This window comes from Rhinolophus sinicus, chromosome 5 (genome assembly GCF_057876585.1).
Source record: "Rhinolophus sinicus isolate RSI-liver-muscle chromosome 5, RSI-T2T, whole genome shotgun sequence".
NCBI classification, from domain to species: Eukaryota; Metazoa; Chordata; class Mammalia; order Chiroptera; family Rhinolophidae; genus Rhinolophus; species Rhinolophus sinicus.
Genome location: NC_142505.1, coordinates 17,617,724 through 17,628,808, shown reverse-complemented (window position 1 = coordinate 17,628,808; position 11,085 = coordinate 17,617,724). Strand labels below are relative to the sequence as shown.

Sequence of the window (11,085 nt, the reverse complement as noted above, 5' to 3'; positions counted from 1 at the left end):
ACTGTAAGAGTGAAACCCTATTTAATTTACCTAAAGAGTATCTGCCTTTGGTTTTTCTTCCATCAGCACCTTCTATTGATGTATGTCTGCACACCTGTCATGCAATGGAAGAGAAGTTACATGGATAATGATGTTGGCTGTAACACTGTTTATAATAGCAAAAAATTGGAAACTATCTCAATGATCATTGTGGAGGATTGGTAATATACACCAAGACACGTCCATACCATGAACTCCTAGGTAATTATTAAGAAAAAGGTAGAGAAAACAACAAAAGGACAAAAATACTTGAAAAATTATAGTTTTCAAAACATTGGGCATTAGGTGATAAAGGACAGTGATCCTAAGGGGACTTTTTAATATGGCCTCTCCGCCTCATGGACCTCGCCTTGTCCCTTGTTCTCTCTGCTCAAGCCACACTGAATGTGTGTTCACCCCTCACACTCACCATGATCCCTCTCACCACAGGTCCTTTGCACCTGCTCTTCCCTTTACTTGTTAACTTCTACCCATCCTTCAGATCTCAGCTTCCTCAGGCTTTCCCTAAGGAAAGTGCATATCCTCCAAATATGTACTCTCAGAACAGCTTTTTTCTGATCCTTCTACATCTCATTTGTCATAATATATATTCAAATATATACATACACATACGTATGACTCTTTTGACAATGTCTGTAGCCTCATTGGTCTATAAGTAGACAGGGTCTATGTTCCTTTTCATTCCCTTTTGAATCAACACCCAGCAGAATACGTTTCATAACTATTTGTTAAATGTGTAAATCAGTGAATGCAATTCTTATTTGGGATGATTTTCAAAATATGTAACAACTAATACGGCCTGGGCTCTCTCATTTAGCACTCGAGTCAGCTGTAAACAACCAGTACGTTGATGTTCATACATGTGAACATCAACTACATATTAGCCCTGCTATTACAATACCGAAGGTTCTAATATAAACTTAATGCTTTCATTCTGATCTATTACAGGATTTACATGGGACTTAAATAATACATTTAAATGACATATGCAAAAAATCAAATCATATCTATTTGCTTAGTCTGATTTAGACACCGAATCAGTTAGGATTCATTTCAGCTGCATGTGATAGAAAATCCACATTAACAATGAACAAGCCGGGGCCGGCCCAGTGGCTCAGGCGGTTAGAGCTCCATGCTCCTAACTCCAAAGGCTGCCAGTTCGATTCCCACATGGGCCAGTGGGCTCTCAACCACAAGGTTGCCAGTTCGATTCCTTAAGTCCCGCAAGGGATGGTTGGCTGTGCCCCCTGCAACTAGAAAACGGCAACTGGACCTGGAGCTGAGCTGCGCCCTCCACAACTAAGACTGAAAAGACAACAACTTGAAGCTGAACAGCACACTCCACAACTAAGATTGAAAGGACAACAACTTGACTTGGAAAAAAAGTCCTGGAAGTACACACTGTTCCCCAATAAAGTCCTGTTCCCCTTCCCCAGTAAAATCTTAAAAAAAAAAAAATACAATGAACAAGCCTTGCATGTGACAAGGTTTTACTGTCACACAAACACACAAGTGCAGGCTGGAAGTGGTATGGAGAATCTAAGGTGTCATCAGGAACCCAGGCTCTTTAAGCTTTCCAGTCCTCCATCCCTCTTACTCCTGTCTTCATGGTCTTGAGGGCGTTGGAGTTCCAGCCATCACATTTACATTCCAGGCAGTAGAATGGAGGATTGGGTGAAAAGAGAGATGAGGAAGTATGATTTATACCCTGGGGGAAGAAAGAGGCAGCAGTTACTACACGTGAGCAGCCAGATGTCAGGTTTAACAAACAAGGCATTCAAAGCAGCCATTTGTTTTGTGTCTCAGCCTGTAGACAGTGATGCTCTTGGCTAGAAATGTCTGGGAGCACTCACCGCTTTCCTCAGTTTTGAGGCTGGCCCAGCCCAGTGGTGGTTATGCTGTCAACAGGTCTCTCAGCAGCAACCATCAGGGAATTTTGAAATAAACAAGGTTTATAACTCAGTCCTGGAGAGTACACAGCACACCTAGGGCCACACACAGGTCGCAGTAGAGACAGAGAGCGTGGACTAGGGGTTCTGCCTTTATGGGGGTTGGGGATAGGGTGCCTAGAGTTTTGTGGGTTCATTCTTTATTGGTGAATTTAAAACATAAGAATGGAATTAAAGTGTGAAGAGAAAAACAGGGTCACTCCAATACTAGCAAACTGAATTCAGCAACATATAAAAATTATGCACCATGACCAAATGAGATTTACCCTAGGAATGCAAGGTGGGTTTAACATCTGAAAGGCAATTCTTGTAATATTATAGTATATCATATCAATAAAATGAAGAAACAAGAACCACATAATCATCTCAACAGACACAGAAAAGCATTTGGCAAAATCCAACACCTTGTCATGAAAAATACACTCAACAAACTAGAAATAGAAGGGAATTCCTTACCCTAATAAAGCACCTACAAAAAACCCCAAAACTAACAAAATATTTAAATGTAAAAGACTGGATGCTTTCCCCCTAAGATTTTTATTAGTTTCAGGTGCACAAAACAATGTAATAGAGATTTCACCCCTTCCCCAATCTATTGCCCCACTGAAGGATGTCCACTCTTGCTATTTCTATTCAAAAATGTAATAAAAGTCCTAGCAGGGAAATTAGGCAAGAAAAAAAAAGGCATCCAGACTGGAAAGGAAGAAGTAAAACTCTCTCTATTTGCAGATGCTATGATCTAGTATATAGAAAGTCCTAAGGAATTAACTGAAAAACTGTAAGAACTAATACACAGGTTCATCAAGGTTCAGGATACACGATCAGTATACAAAAATCACTTACGTTGCTATCTAGTTATAATGAACAATCTGAAATGACATCTGCTGACACATGCTACAACATGGATGAATCTTGAAAATATGCTAAGTGGAAAAAGCCAGTCACAAAAGGTACACAGTGTATGGTAATTCTCTTTATATGAGATATACAGAATATGCAAATTCTCAAATGGTCAATTTGAAACAGAAAGCAGATTTATTGATTGCCAGGGGCTGGGAGTTAGGAAGAATGGTAAATGACTAGTAATGGATACAGGGTTTCTTTTGAGTGTGATGCAAATATTCTGGAATTAGTGGTGATGGTTGCACAACTTTGTGAATCTACTAAAACCCCCCAAACTGTACTCTTCAAATAGGTGAATTGTATGGTATGTGTGAATTATATGTCAATATAGCTATTTTTTTTTAAAGGATGAGCAAGGATGAGCAAAGAAGCTGGTGAGCATGAGAATATGTCTAAAACACATATACAACAACAACAGCTAAATTAGGGGATGAAAAGCATCATAGAATTAATATAATGGACAATTATTGGGGTTGTGTGCTCACACACATGGAATAATTTTAATTTCAAAAAGATGAAGAACTGCAGTTGATGAAAACATATTGAATATATAAAAAGCCATAAGTTCAGAATAATTTTTTGAAAAGGAAATAGTTCTGGAGATTGCTGGAACATCAAACTTATTCCTCTGAAAACTGATAATTATAGGGAAAGGACTAAACATTCATCCTGCCTTTCTGTAAACTAAATTTCAGTGTAACCAAATATCCCTGTGGATAAGGAAAAGTTTTTCAGTACAGAAGAATTCTAGCTAGGGCTGGGAGTAGGGTAAATTGAGTGGGTGCCTAGAGAATGAAGTTTAAGAAGGCACGCACATAGCCCTGATTCTAGTTAACAAATGCATGAATGTCCAAATGAAAAAATTATTTCAACCATTAGTGAAAAATAACTGGTTCAGACAGTGGCCATTATTAATGCTTCTAAAACCACTAGCAGAAAGGCTGATAGGAAATGGGTAAAAATCAGGCTGTCACTATCTGAATCCAAGGATCAATCTTAATGTCACAAAAAGTGAGACAACCAACCTTCTGTGCCTTCTGATGGGGTTGCAGAACGTACACCTAGGAAGAAAGCACCACCTAGGAAGAATTCTCAGGAAAAATTTTTTTGACTCATAACATAATCAAGCCTTTAGAAGTAACCTGTAGTCCACAGGACATATTGAGGATGCAGTCACAAGGAAGCAATATGCCAGGGATCTTATACTGGATTCTAATTTCATCAGTAAGTCAAGGTAGGGAATAATAAAAGGGGAGGGAACTGTTCTAGATTAAGAGAAACACAAGTAAAATGATCTTGCTTGATCCTGATTCTAAACAGAAATTACCCCCAAAAAAACATTTACCCTATAGAGGTAATTTCAGTATGGTTTGGTGATTGAATGATATTAAGGAAATATTTTGAATTTTGTTAGATGTGATAATGGTATTGTGGTTCTGCAAGAAAATACTTGGATATTGCTTTTTGAGTTGCATGTCGAAGTGTTTAGATGTGAATGATATGCTCTCTGGGATTTGCTTTAAAACACTCCAGCAACAAAACATAATAAGGAGGACGGGTTAGATGAAACATGTGTATGGTTAAATGAAGCTAGGGAATGAACTCATGGGATTTGTTATACTTCCTACTTTTGAGTATGTTTGGAAGGTTTTGCAATAATATTTTCCCCAAAAGATATGGGTACACCTTTATTCCAGAGAAACTCTTTTAACTGTGCACAGGTTTAAGAGTGAGCTCAGCAGCTGTGTTTGTAAAATGAAAATTGGAATTGACTTCAATATTTGTCAATAAAAGAAGAGATAAATAGAGGTAATGTGATGAGGTTGTCTGTCAACAGCCTTTCCCAGTTCCTCCTGTTTAATAAAATTCTGATTATATTTATCCCTCACGGGAATGTTTTGTGGATGCATCATGATAGAGCCAAAGCATGCATTGGAATCTCCTTTTGCCAGTAATTGCCTAGCGGTGGGCAGGCAACCAATTTCACGGAGGAGATCTTAGGGGACATTTTGGTGAGAGGCTTCTAGGAAAGATTCACCATACTTCTTTGATTCTAAGACACAATATTTCTGTCATCTCTAAAATTGGCAGGCTTCTCACAACTGATAGCATCTCACAATCACTGTCTGACAGTTGGCTGTTGTGTGTTGTGTTTGTCATTCCCTGTGTATGCACGAACTTGATCTGAAAACCTACCATTTGTGACATCTTCTGGTAAGATCTAGAAAGTGCCAGAATTAAAACCTGCAGAATGGGCCTTCTTGACACAACACTATGTGAGGAGATGCTGTAGTGCCAGTGGTCGTGAAGTCTCAAATGATATAGGCATTAATTATCTCACTGATGAGAAATCTGCAGGTAAGCTCTTCCATTGCTGAATCAGTGACTCAACAATGCCAGGATGCAGTTTGACATTCCTGGGATTCTTTCTGTCTTCTGCAATGGGCCCAAGATAATTGCCACAGCTCTGAGCATCATGCTCTCGCCTCCCCATTTTCAGAGCAGGAAGGGGGAGAAGAGGGCAAAGATGATGGCTGTGTGACAATGTGGACAGGCCTTGAGAGTATTATGTTAAGTGAAATACTCATATGTCAGACAGAGAAAGACAAACACTGTATGATCTCTTCTATGTGGAATCTTAGGGGAAGAAAAGAGCTTATAGATACAGGGAACATATTGGTGGTTGCCAGAAGCAGGGGCGGGGGTGAGGAGCACAATGGGAGCAGGTCAAAAAGTACAAACTTCCAGTTATAAAATAAGTAAGACATGGGGATGTAATACAGAGCATGGTGACTAGTAATACTCTACTGCATATTTGAAAGTTGCTGACAAAGTAAATAAAAAAAGTTCTCATCACAAGAAAAAAATTATTTGCAACTACGTATGGTGATAGACATTGTGGTGATCATTTTGCAATAAAGACAAGTATTGAATCATTATGTTGTACACCTGAAACTGATATGTTGTATGTCAATTGTACCTCAATAAAAAAAAATTAGACAAATTAAAAGAAAAAAAGAATAGCCTAAGAAGACATGACGCATTCAATATAATGTGGTATCCCATTCCCGGAACAGAAAAGGAACATTGTTCAGAGAATGGAGAAGTCCCCCCGTAATAGTAAAAGTACGGATCAAGCTGGTTTCTTGGATGTGACGGATGTACCATAGTAATTTAATAACTAAGATGTTCACAACAGGGCAGACTAGGTGGGGAGTATACAGGAATTATGCATCATCTTTGCAACTCTGTAAATCTTAAACTCTTCTAAAATAAAACGTTTTGTTTTTAAGCGGGAACCCCAACAGTGCTTTCTCACAGAGTTGTGAGAAATCAATGAGAGATTAAAGCCAAGTGCAAGGTTCAATGCTTAGCACATAAACGTCAGGTGTGGTTACTGTGATTTTACGTAAAATGAGAGACAATTGCTTGGACGCTTAAGTATTTTAGTCCGGATTAGCAAAAGGCAATGGCACGCAGGCCCCGCCCACCCTACCCAGCACATACCCAGAGGCGCAAGCGCGCGCGCACGCGCACATGCGGCAGTGGGTGGGGTCGGGAGGACGCCAGCGTGGGGCGGAGCCAGCCACAGTTCCCACGCCGGCCGCGGCCCCCGGAAGTAGTGTGTACCGTGACTCGGCGGGGCGGAGACTGTAGAAGGCGGGATGCAGGGGCGAAACCTTGGTGGAGACGGTGCTGCAGTTGCTAGACGACGTGAACCAGCCTTCGTCACTTCCTCAGCCCTCGGTCTGCCCACTGCGCTGGCCGGAACCTAGGGGCCTGGAGCAGGGGTGGGCAGAGTCGTCCTCAGAGGTCCAGGGTAGCAGCCAGCCCGGCCGCTGGAGTCGAGGCCACGCCACCTGCGGGGGAGACCTCAAGCCGAGGCGGGAAGATGGCTGCAGACAAGCCTTCAGGTAAGGCGCCCGCGCTCCTCTCGCTGGGACGGCGGGACCCGCGGGTGTGGGCCAGCGCTGCGCGCGGAGGCGGCGGGGCCCGGAGTGAGGACTAGGGGTTGAGGACTCGAGGGCGACTTTAGTTTGGCCGTGCATTTCTCTCCCCTCTCCGGTCTCAAGGCCGTCGGTAGGGTCCGATAGTTTTTTTACCCAAGTGCAGCTTGAAGCCGCTACTGACCGCCTTTGCCCAGTTTTCCAGAATATCGCTGGCTGAAAAAGCTTGCATTTATGTGGCCGATTCACAGACTTTTTCGAGTTCCCAATGGGGACGGCAAAGCAAGGAAAGTTCACCCTGGAGCAAGCACACAGCTGCTCAGGCTAAGACTCACCTGGGCTGTTTCGGCCTCATCAACCTGCCCCTGGTCAGGTACATGCTGTGTAAACCACTTATTTAAAAAGACATGAAGTCACAGTGTGTCGCTCTGGTCTGTGCTTTCTAACATCTTGCGTTTAGAACCTGTTTTCCCTAGTTTCTCATGACTGGCTAATTTAGTCTCATTGATTTTGTTTATGGATTACTGCCCTATTCCTAGAATCTTTTTCATTAAAAAATGTAAAATTATTTCCAGCCTACCTCTGGGACGGTGTGGTGTATGTTTCCTAAAAGAAATTAATGTTCTCTGTGGCATCCACAGAGTTGGAAGTGGTCAGCACTTAGACTTTACAGTGAAATTACTGGGGGGGAAAAAAAAGAAGAAGGGGAAAAAAAACTCAGTGTGCTGTAGGTTGTCGTAGGTCCGGAGCTTAGTAACTGACAGATAAACTTGATTTGATATTTTAGTGAGTCCATCCTAATACAAGTACAGATGAATACAACCGCTAGAGGACCTCTTCAGTAATCAGCTGAAAAGAAAAAAACAACAGAAAAAAGGTTTAGAAAGTTGAGGCTAATGGCGTGTGTTATAGAAGTTTAGATAGGCCGTCAGGGAAAGCCTCTGGTGAAATGAGGAGTAAACCATAGGGAATGGGTGGGTCGGGAAAACGTTTCAGGGAATAAGCATGACCTGCCCAAGGCTGGACCAGGGGAACCCACATCTTCATTCTTAATTTAGGACAGTGTCTCTCTTCACCAGGTTTGCCACCCATACCTACTTGCCTATACCATTGCACTTGCCAGGAATGACCTTTTTAGGCCTAAAGCCCATCTAATTTTCAAGTCCTGCCTCAGTCATAAAGCACTGTTCTACTTGTTCATTCATTCATTCACAAAGATCGAGTGCCACGTGTTGCCTTAGATGTTGAAGAAATGAATATGACGTACTCCCTGCCTTTGAGGACCTACTGTTCAGTCTGCCAGGGACACACCTCTAATGACACTCCCATTCGGTACAAGCTATGTAATAATATATATAGCAGAAGAATAAAGTCCACAGTGACTTGCGGGCTGTTTCTTTGGTTGGTTTAAGTTTATAGGCCGTATTGTAGGAAACTTCCTATCTTGATAATAAGGTTGAATCTGTGTTAAGTGGGTGAGTGTTTAGTGTGGCTCTTGAATCTCTCGGCTCCTCTCCATCCGCATTTCACTTGTACTAGGTCTGGCCTGTATCTCTCATTGTGATCAGTTTCACAGGAAGCAGCCTCTTGAGTGATGCTTGTCTCTTCCTAGCCAATCCATTCTTCTCACTGCTGCCCTTTCGTTTTCTTTCTAAAACTAATTGGATCATACCATTACCCAGCCTATAAACTTTCTAAGACCTTACCATCTTTTGTGCATCAAAACCTCACTCCTTCATGTCATTTGTGAGGCTCTTCACAGTCTGTTTCCAGCTGAAGTTTTTATATCAACACATCTAGCTCTTCACACCACAAATGACTCTCGTGGAAAGCATGGTGTTCTTTTGAGCTTCTGGGTAGTAATGCCCTTTTTCCTCTTCTCTGGTGAACACTCTCCTCATTCAAAATCTAGTTTATATGCTCCTTCATCTCTGAGCTCCTGAGCCCAGGGCCCTTTTCATAGAGGATCATATGTGCTTGTTTTTCATTAGGTAAAAAAAAGAAGCCCATGAAAGAGTTTAGGACGGTAAGTGACCTACCTGATCACACTGGCAATGGTAGAGGGTGAGTTTAAGTGAAACAAGACTGGAAACCCAGACACTAGCTAAGACCAGCTAATGTTGTCATATTTATATATTCAGTAAATATTCACCAGTGGCCTGCTCTGCCAGGCACTACAAAGTCCCTGTTGTAAAGGAGCTTATAATGTGGTATGAAGGACAGGTATACATGTACACAAAATAAGAAATAATTATGATTTCAAGTTGTGATGAATACTGTGAAGAAAAGAAAAATGAGTAAGAGGATGGAGGATAACAGAGCAAGGACTCTATTTTGAATAGATTGGTTAGAGAAGGAAGAGCTCTCTTAGAGGGGACATTTGAACAGAGACCCTGAAGATAAAGAGCCAGCCATGTGGGGGAAGAATGTTCCAGATAGGAGGAGCAACAAATGGGGAATGTTTGAAAACAGCGAGAAAACCCCTTGAGGAAAAGGGATTTTTGTGTTAGTTATGCTCTCTCTCCAGCGCCTAGAACAATGGCTGGCTTATAGGAGGCACTCACTACGTGTTTATAGCATAAGTGGGCAAAGGAAGCATGGCGAGAGATGAAGTCAGAGATGTGGCAGGGACAGTTTATGTCAGGCCTTGTAGGCCATGGAAGAAGTTCAAATTCATTCTAACTAATGAGAAGCCATTGGGAGGTTTCAGCAAGGGCATGATGTGATCTGATTTAGATTTTAACTGAGCCAGGTGACAATTGACAAGTTAGGAGAATGAGTTTGAAATAAGTCTCGGCTTGCTGATGTGTAGAAAGAGAATGATAATATCTACCTCACAGGATTGGTAAAGGGTTAGACGAGATCATCTCAGGCCCTGGTTTTTAAAAATGATGACTAATATTACTGTAGGGTAGTCAGTGGTAGGATGGAGAGGAAAGGCAGACGTGAGCAATGTTTAGGGAGTAAAACTGGTAGAATCTGTCACTGATTGGACGCAGTAGGTGCGCAGAACCTTTCCTTGGAAAAGGTTCTTAGTTGAGCCTCAGTTTCTTCATTTGTAATTTGGGGTCCTAATAGTTTTCTAATTTATTTACTTCACAGGGTTGTAGCCTGTGGGGATCAGCTGAGGTAGGTAGGGGGTGTGTTTCAGCCCTCATCTGGGAAGCAGAGCCCAGTTAAGGTGCTAACTTTTTACTTGGAAGGAGCAAGCCCAGGGTAGTGAAGGGAGGGAGAGAAGGAAGTAGGCGGAGGGAGTGCAGTACATTCCATCCCTGGCTGCTGCTTCCCCTTGAGCTAGGAAGCCACACAGCGGGTCACTTACATGTGGGAATTTGTTTGGAAGGTTTTCAAAGAGAAACTACACTTTAGAGTAGTCCATATAAGAGAGACAGAAGGGATGATTTGTCTAGCTTCCTCCTGTTTTCTGTTTCCAGGTGGTCAAGACTCCAGGTCGGAACTAAGTTACTTGTGCATCTAGGTTGTATGGCTTCTCAGTGACTGTCAGCCAGCGGTTTTCACATCCTGAATTGTATTTCTACCAAGTCGTAAAGCGAGGGGTGTCCCAGGGTGGATGGGGTGCCGACCAGAGACAAAAATTGAAGGGGCAGTGGAAGGTTCACAAGGTTTGTGTCCCTATATACTAATAACATATAAAAGTGGTATGAGGCCAATATCATTTTTGACTAAGGAAATACCAGCAATGTTTTAGAATGATTTATTTGACTTTACTTTTGGTAGTTATTTGAAAGGAGAAAGTGGCTGGAGTTAGAAAACAAAATCTTATATTTGAATTTGTCTGAGAATTTGCACTATGAAGATGGCAGTAATAGGCTTAAGAGGAAAAGGATGCTGTGCATGAGGGAAAGACAGGACCAGCTGAATAAGACATTCAGGCGAAGAGTACTTAAAAAGGGCTTTGAAACTTTGAGCCAGACTGACTGTAAAAATGGTAGGAGGAACAAACAAATGGAAAAACTTGAAGCCAAGGCTATTTTTTATTTTATTTAAAGCACTAAAAAACTTTTTTTTTTATTAAGCATGTATGGTAAAAAGTATGAAGTCCTCTATGTCCCCACTTTCCATGTAACCCATACTGAGTTTGTGTGTTCTTCCAGACTTTTTCTATGCCTACCCAAGCTCACATTGACTTAAGTATATATATATATACACACACACATACACACACACACACACACATATATATATATATATATATATATATATATATATATATATGCAGATGAGGA

General features: G+C 41.6%; 1 protein-coding gene across 4 annotated transcripts in view; it reads left to right on the top strand.

Moving 5' to 3' along the window:
- The first annotated feature begins 6,544 nt into the window (after window positions 1-6,544).
- The window catches only part of CNOT10 (CCR4-NOT transcription complex subunit 10), a 56,046-nt gene continuing 51,505 nt past the window's right edge, over window positions 6,545-11,085 (top strand). For 2 of the 4 annotated variants that reach the window (XM_019727736.3, XM_019727735.3), the window contains exon 1: window positions 6,545-6,805. In XM_019727736.3, the coding sequence (XP_019583295.1) occupies window positions 6,784-6,805 (22 nt within the window). In that variant the 5' untranslated portion in view covers window positions 6,545-6,783. Of the gene's footprint in view, window positions 6,806-10,357; window positions 10,462-11,085 lie in introns of those variants that run through there. The other 2 variants (XM_074312714.2, XM_074312713.2) reach the window with 2 other exon arrangements.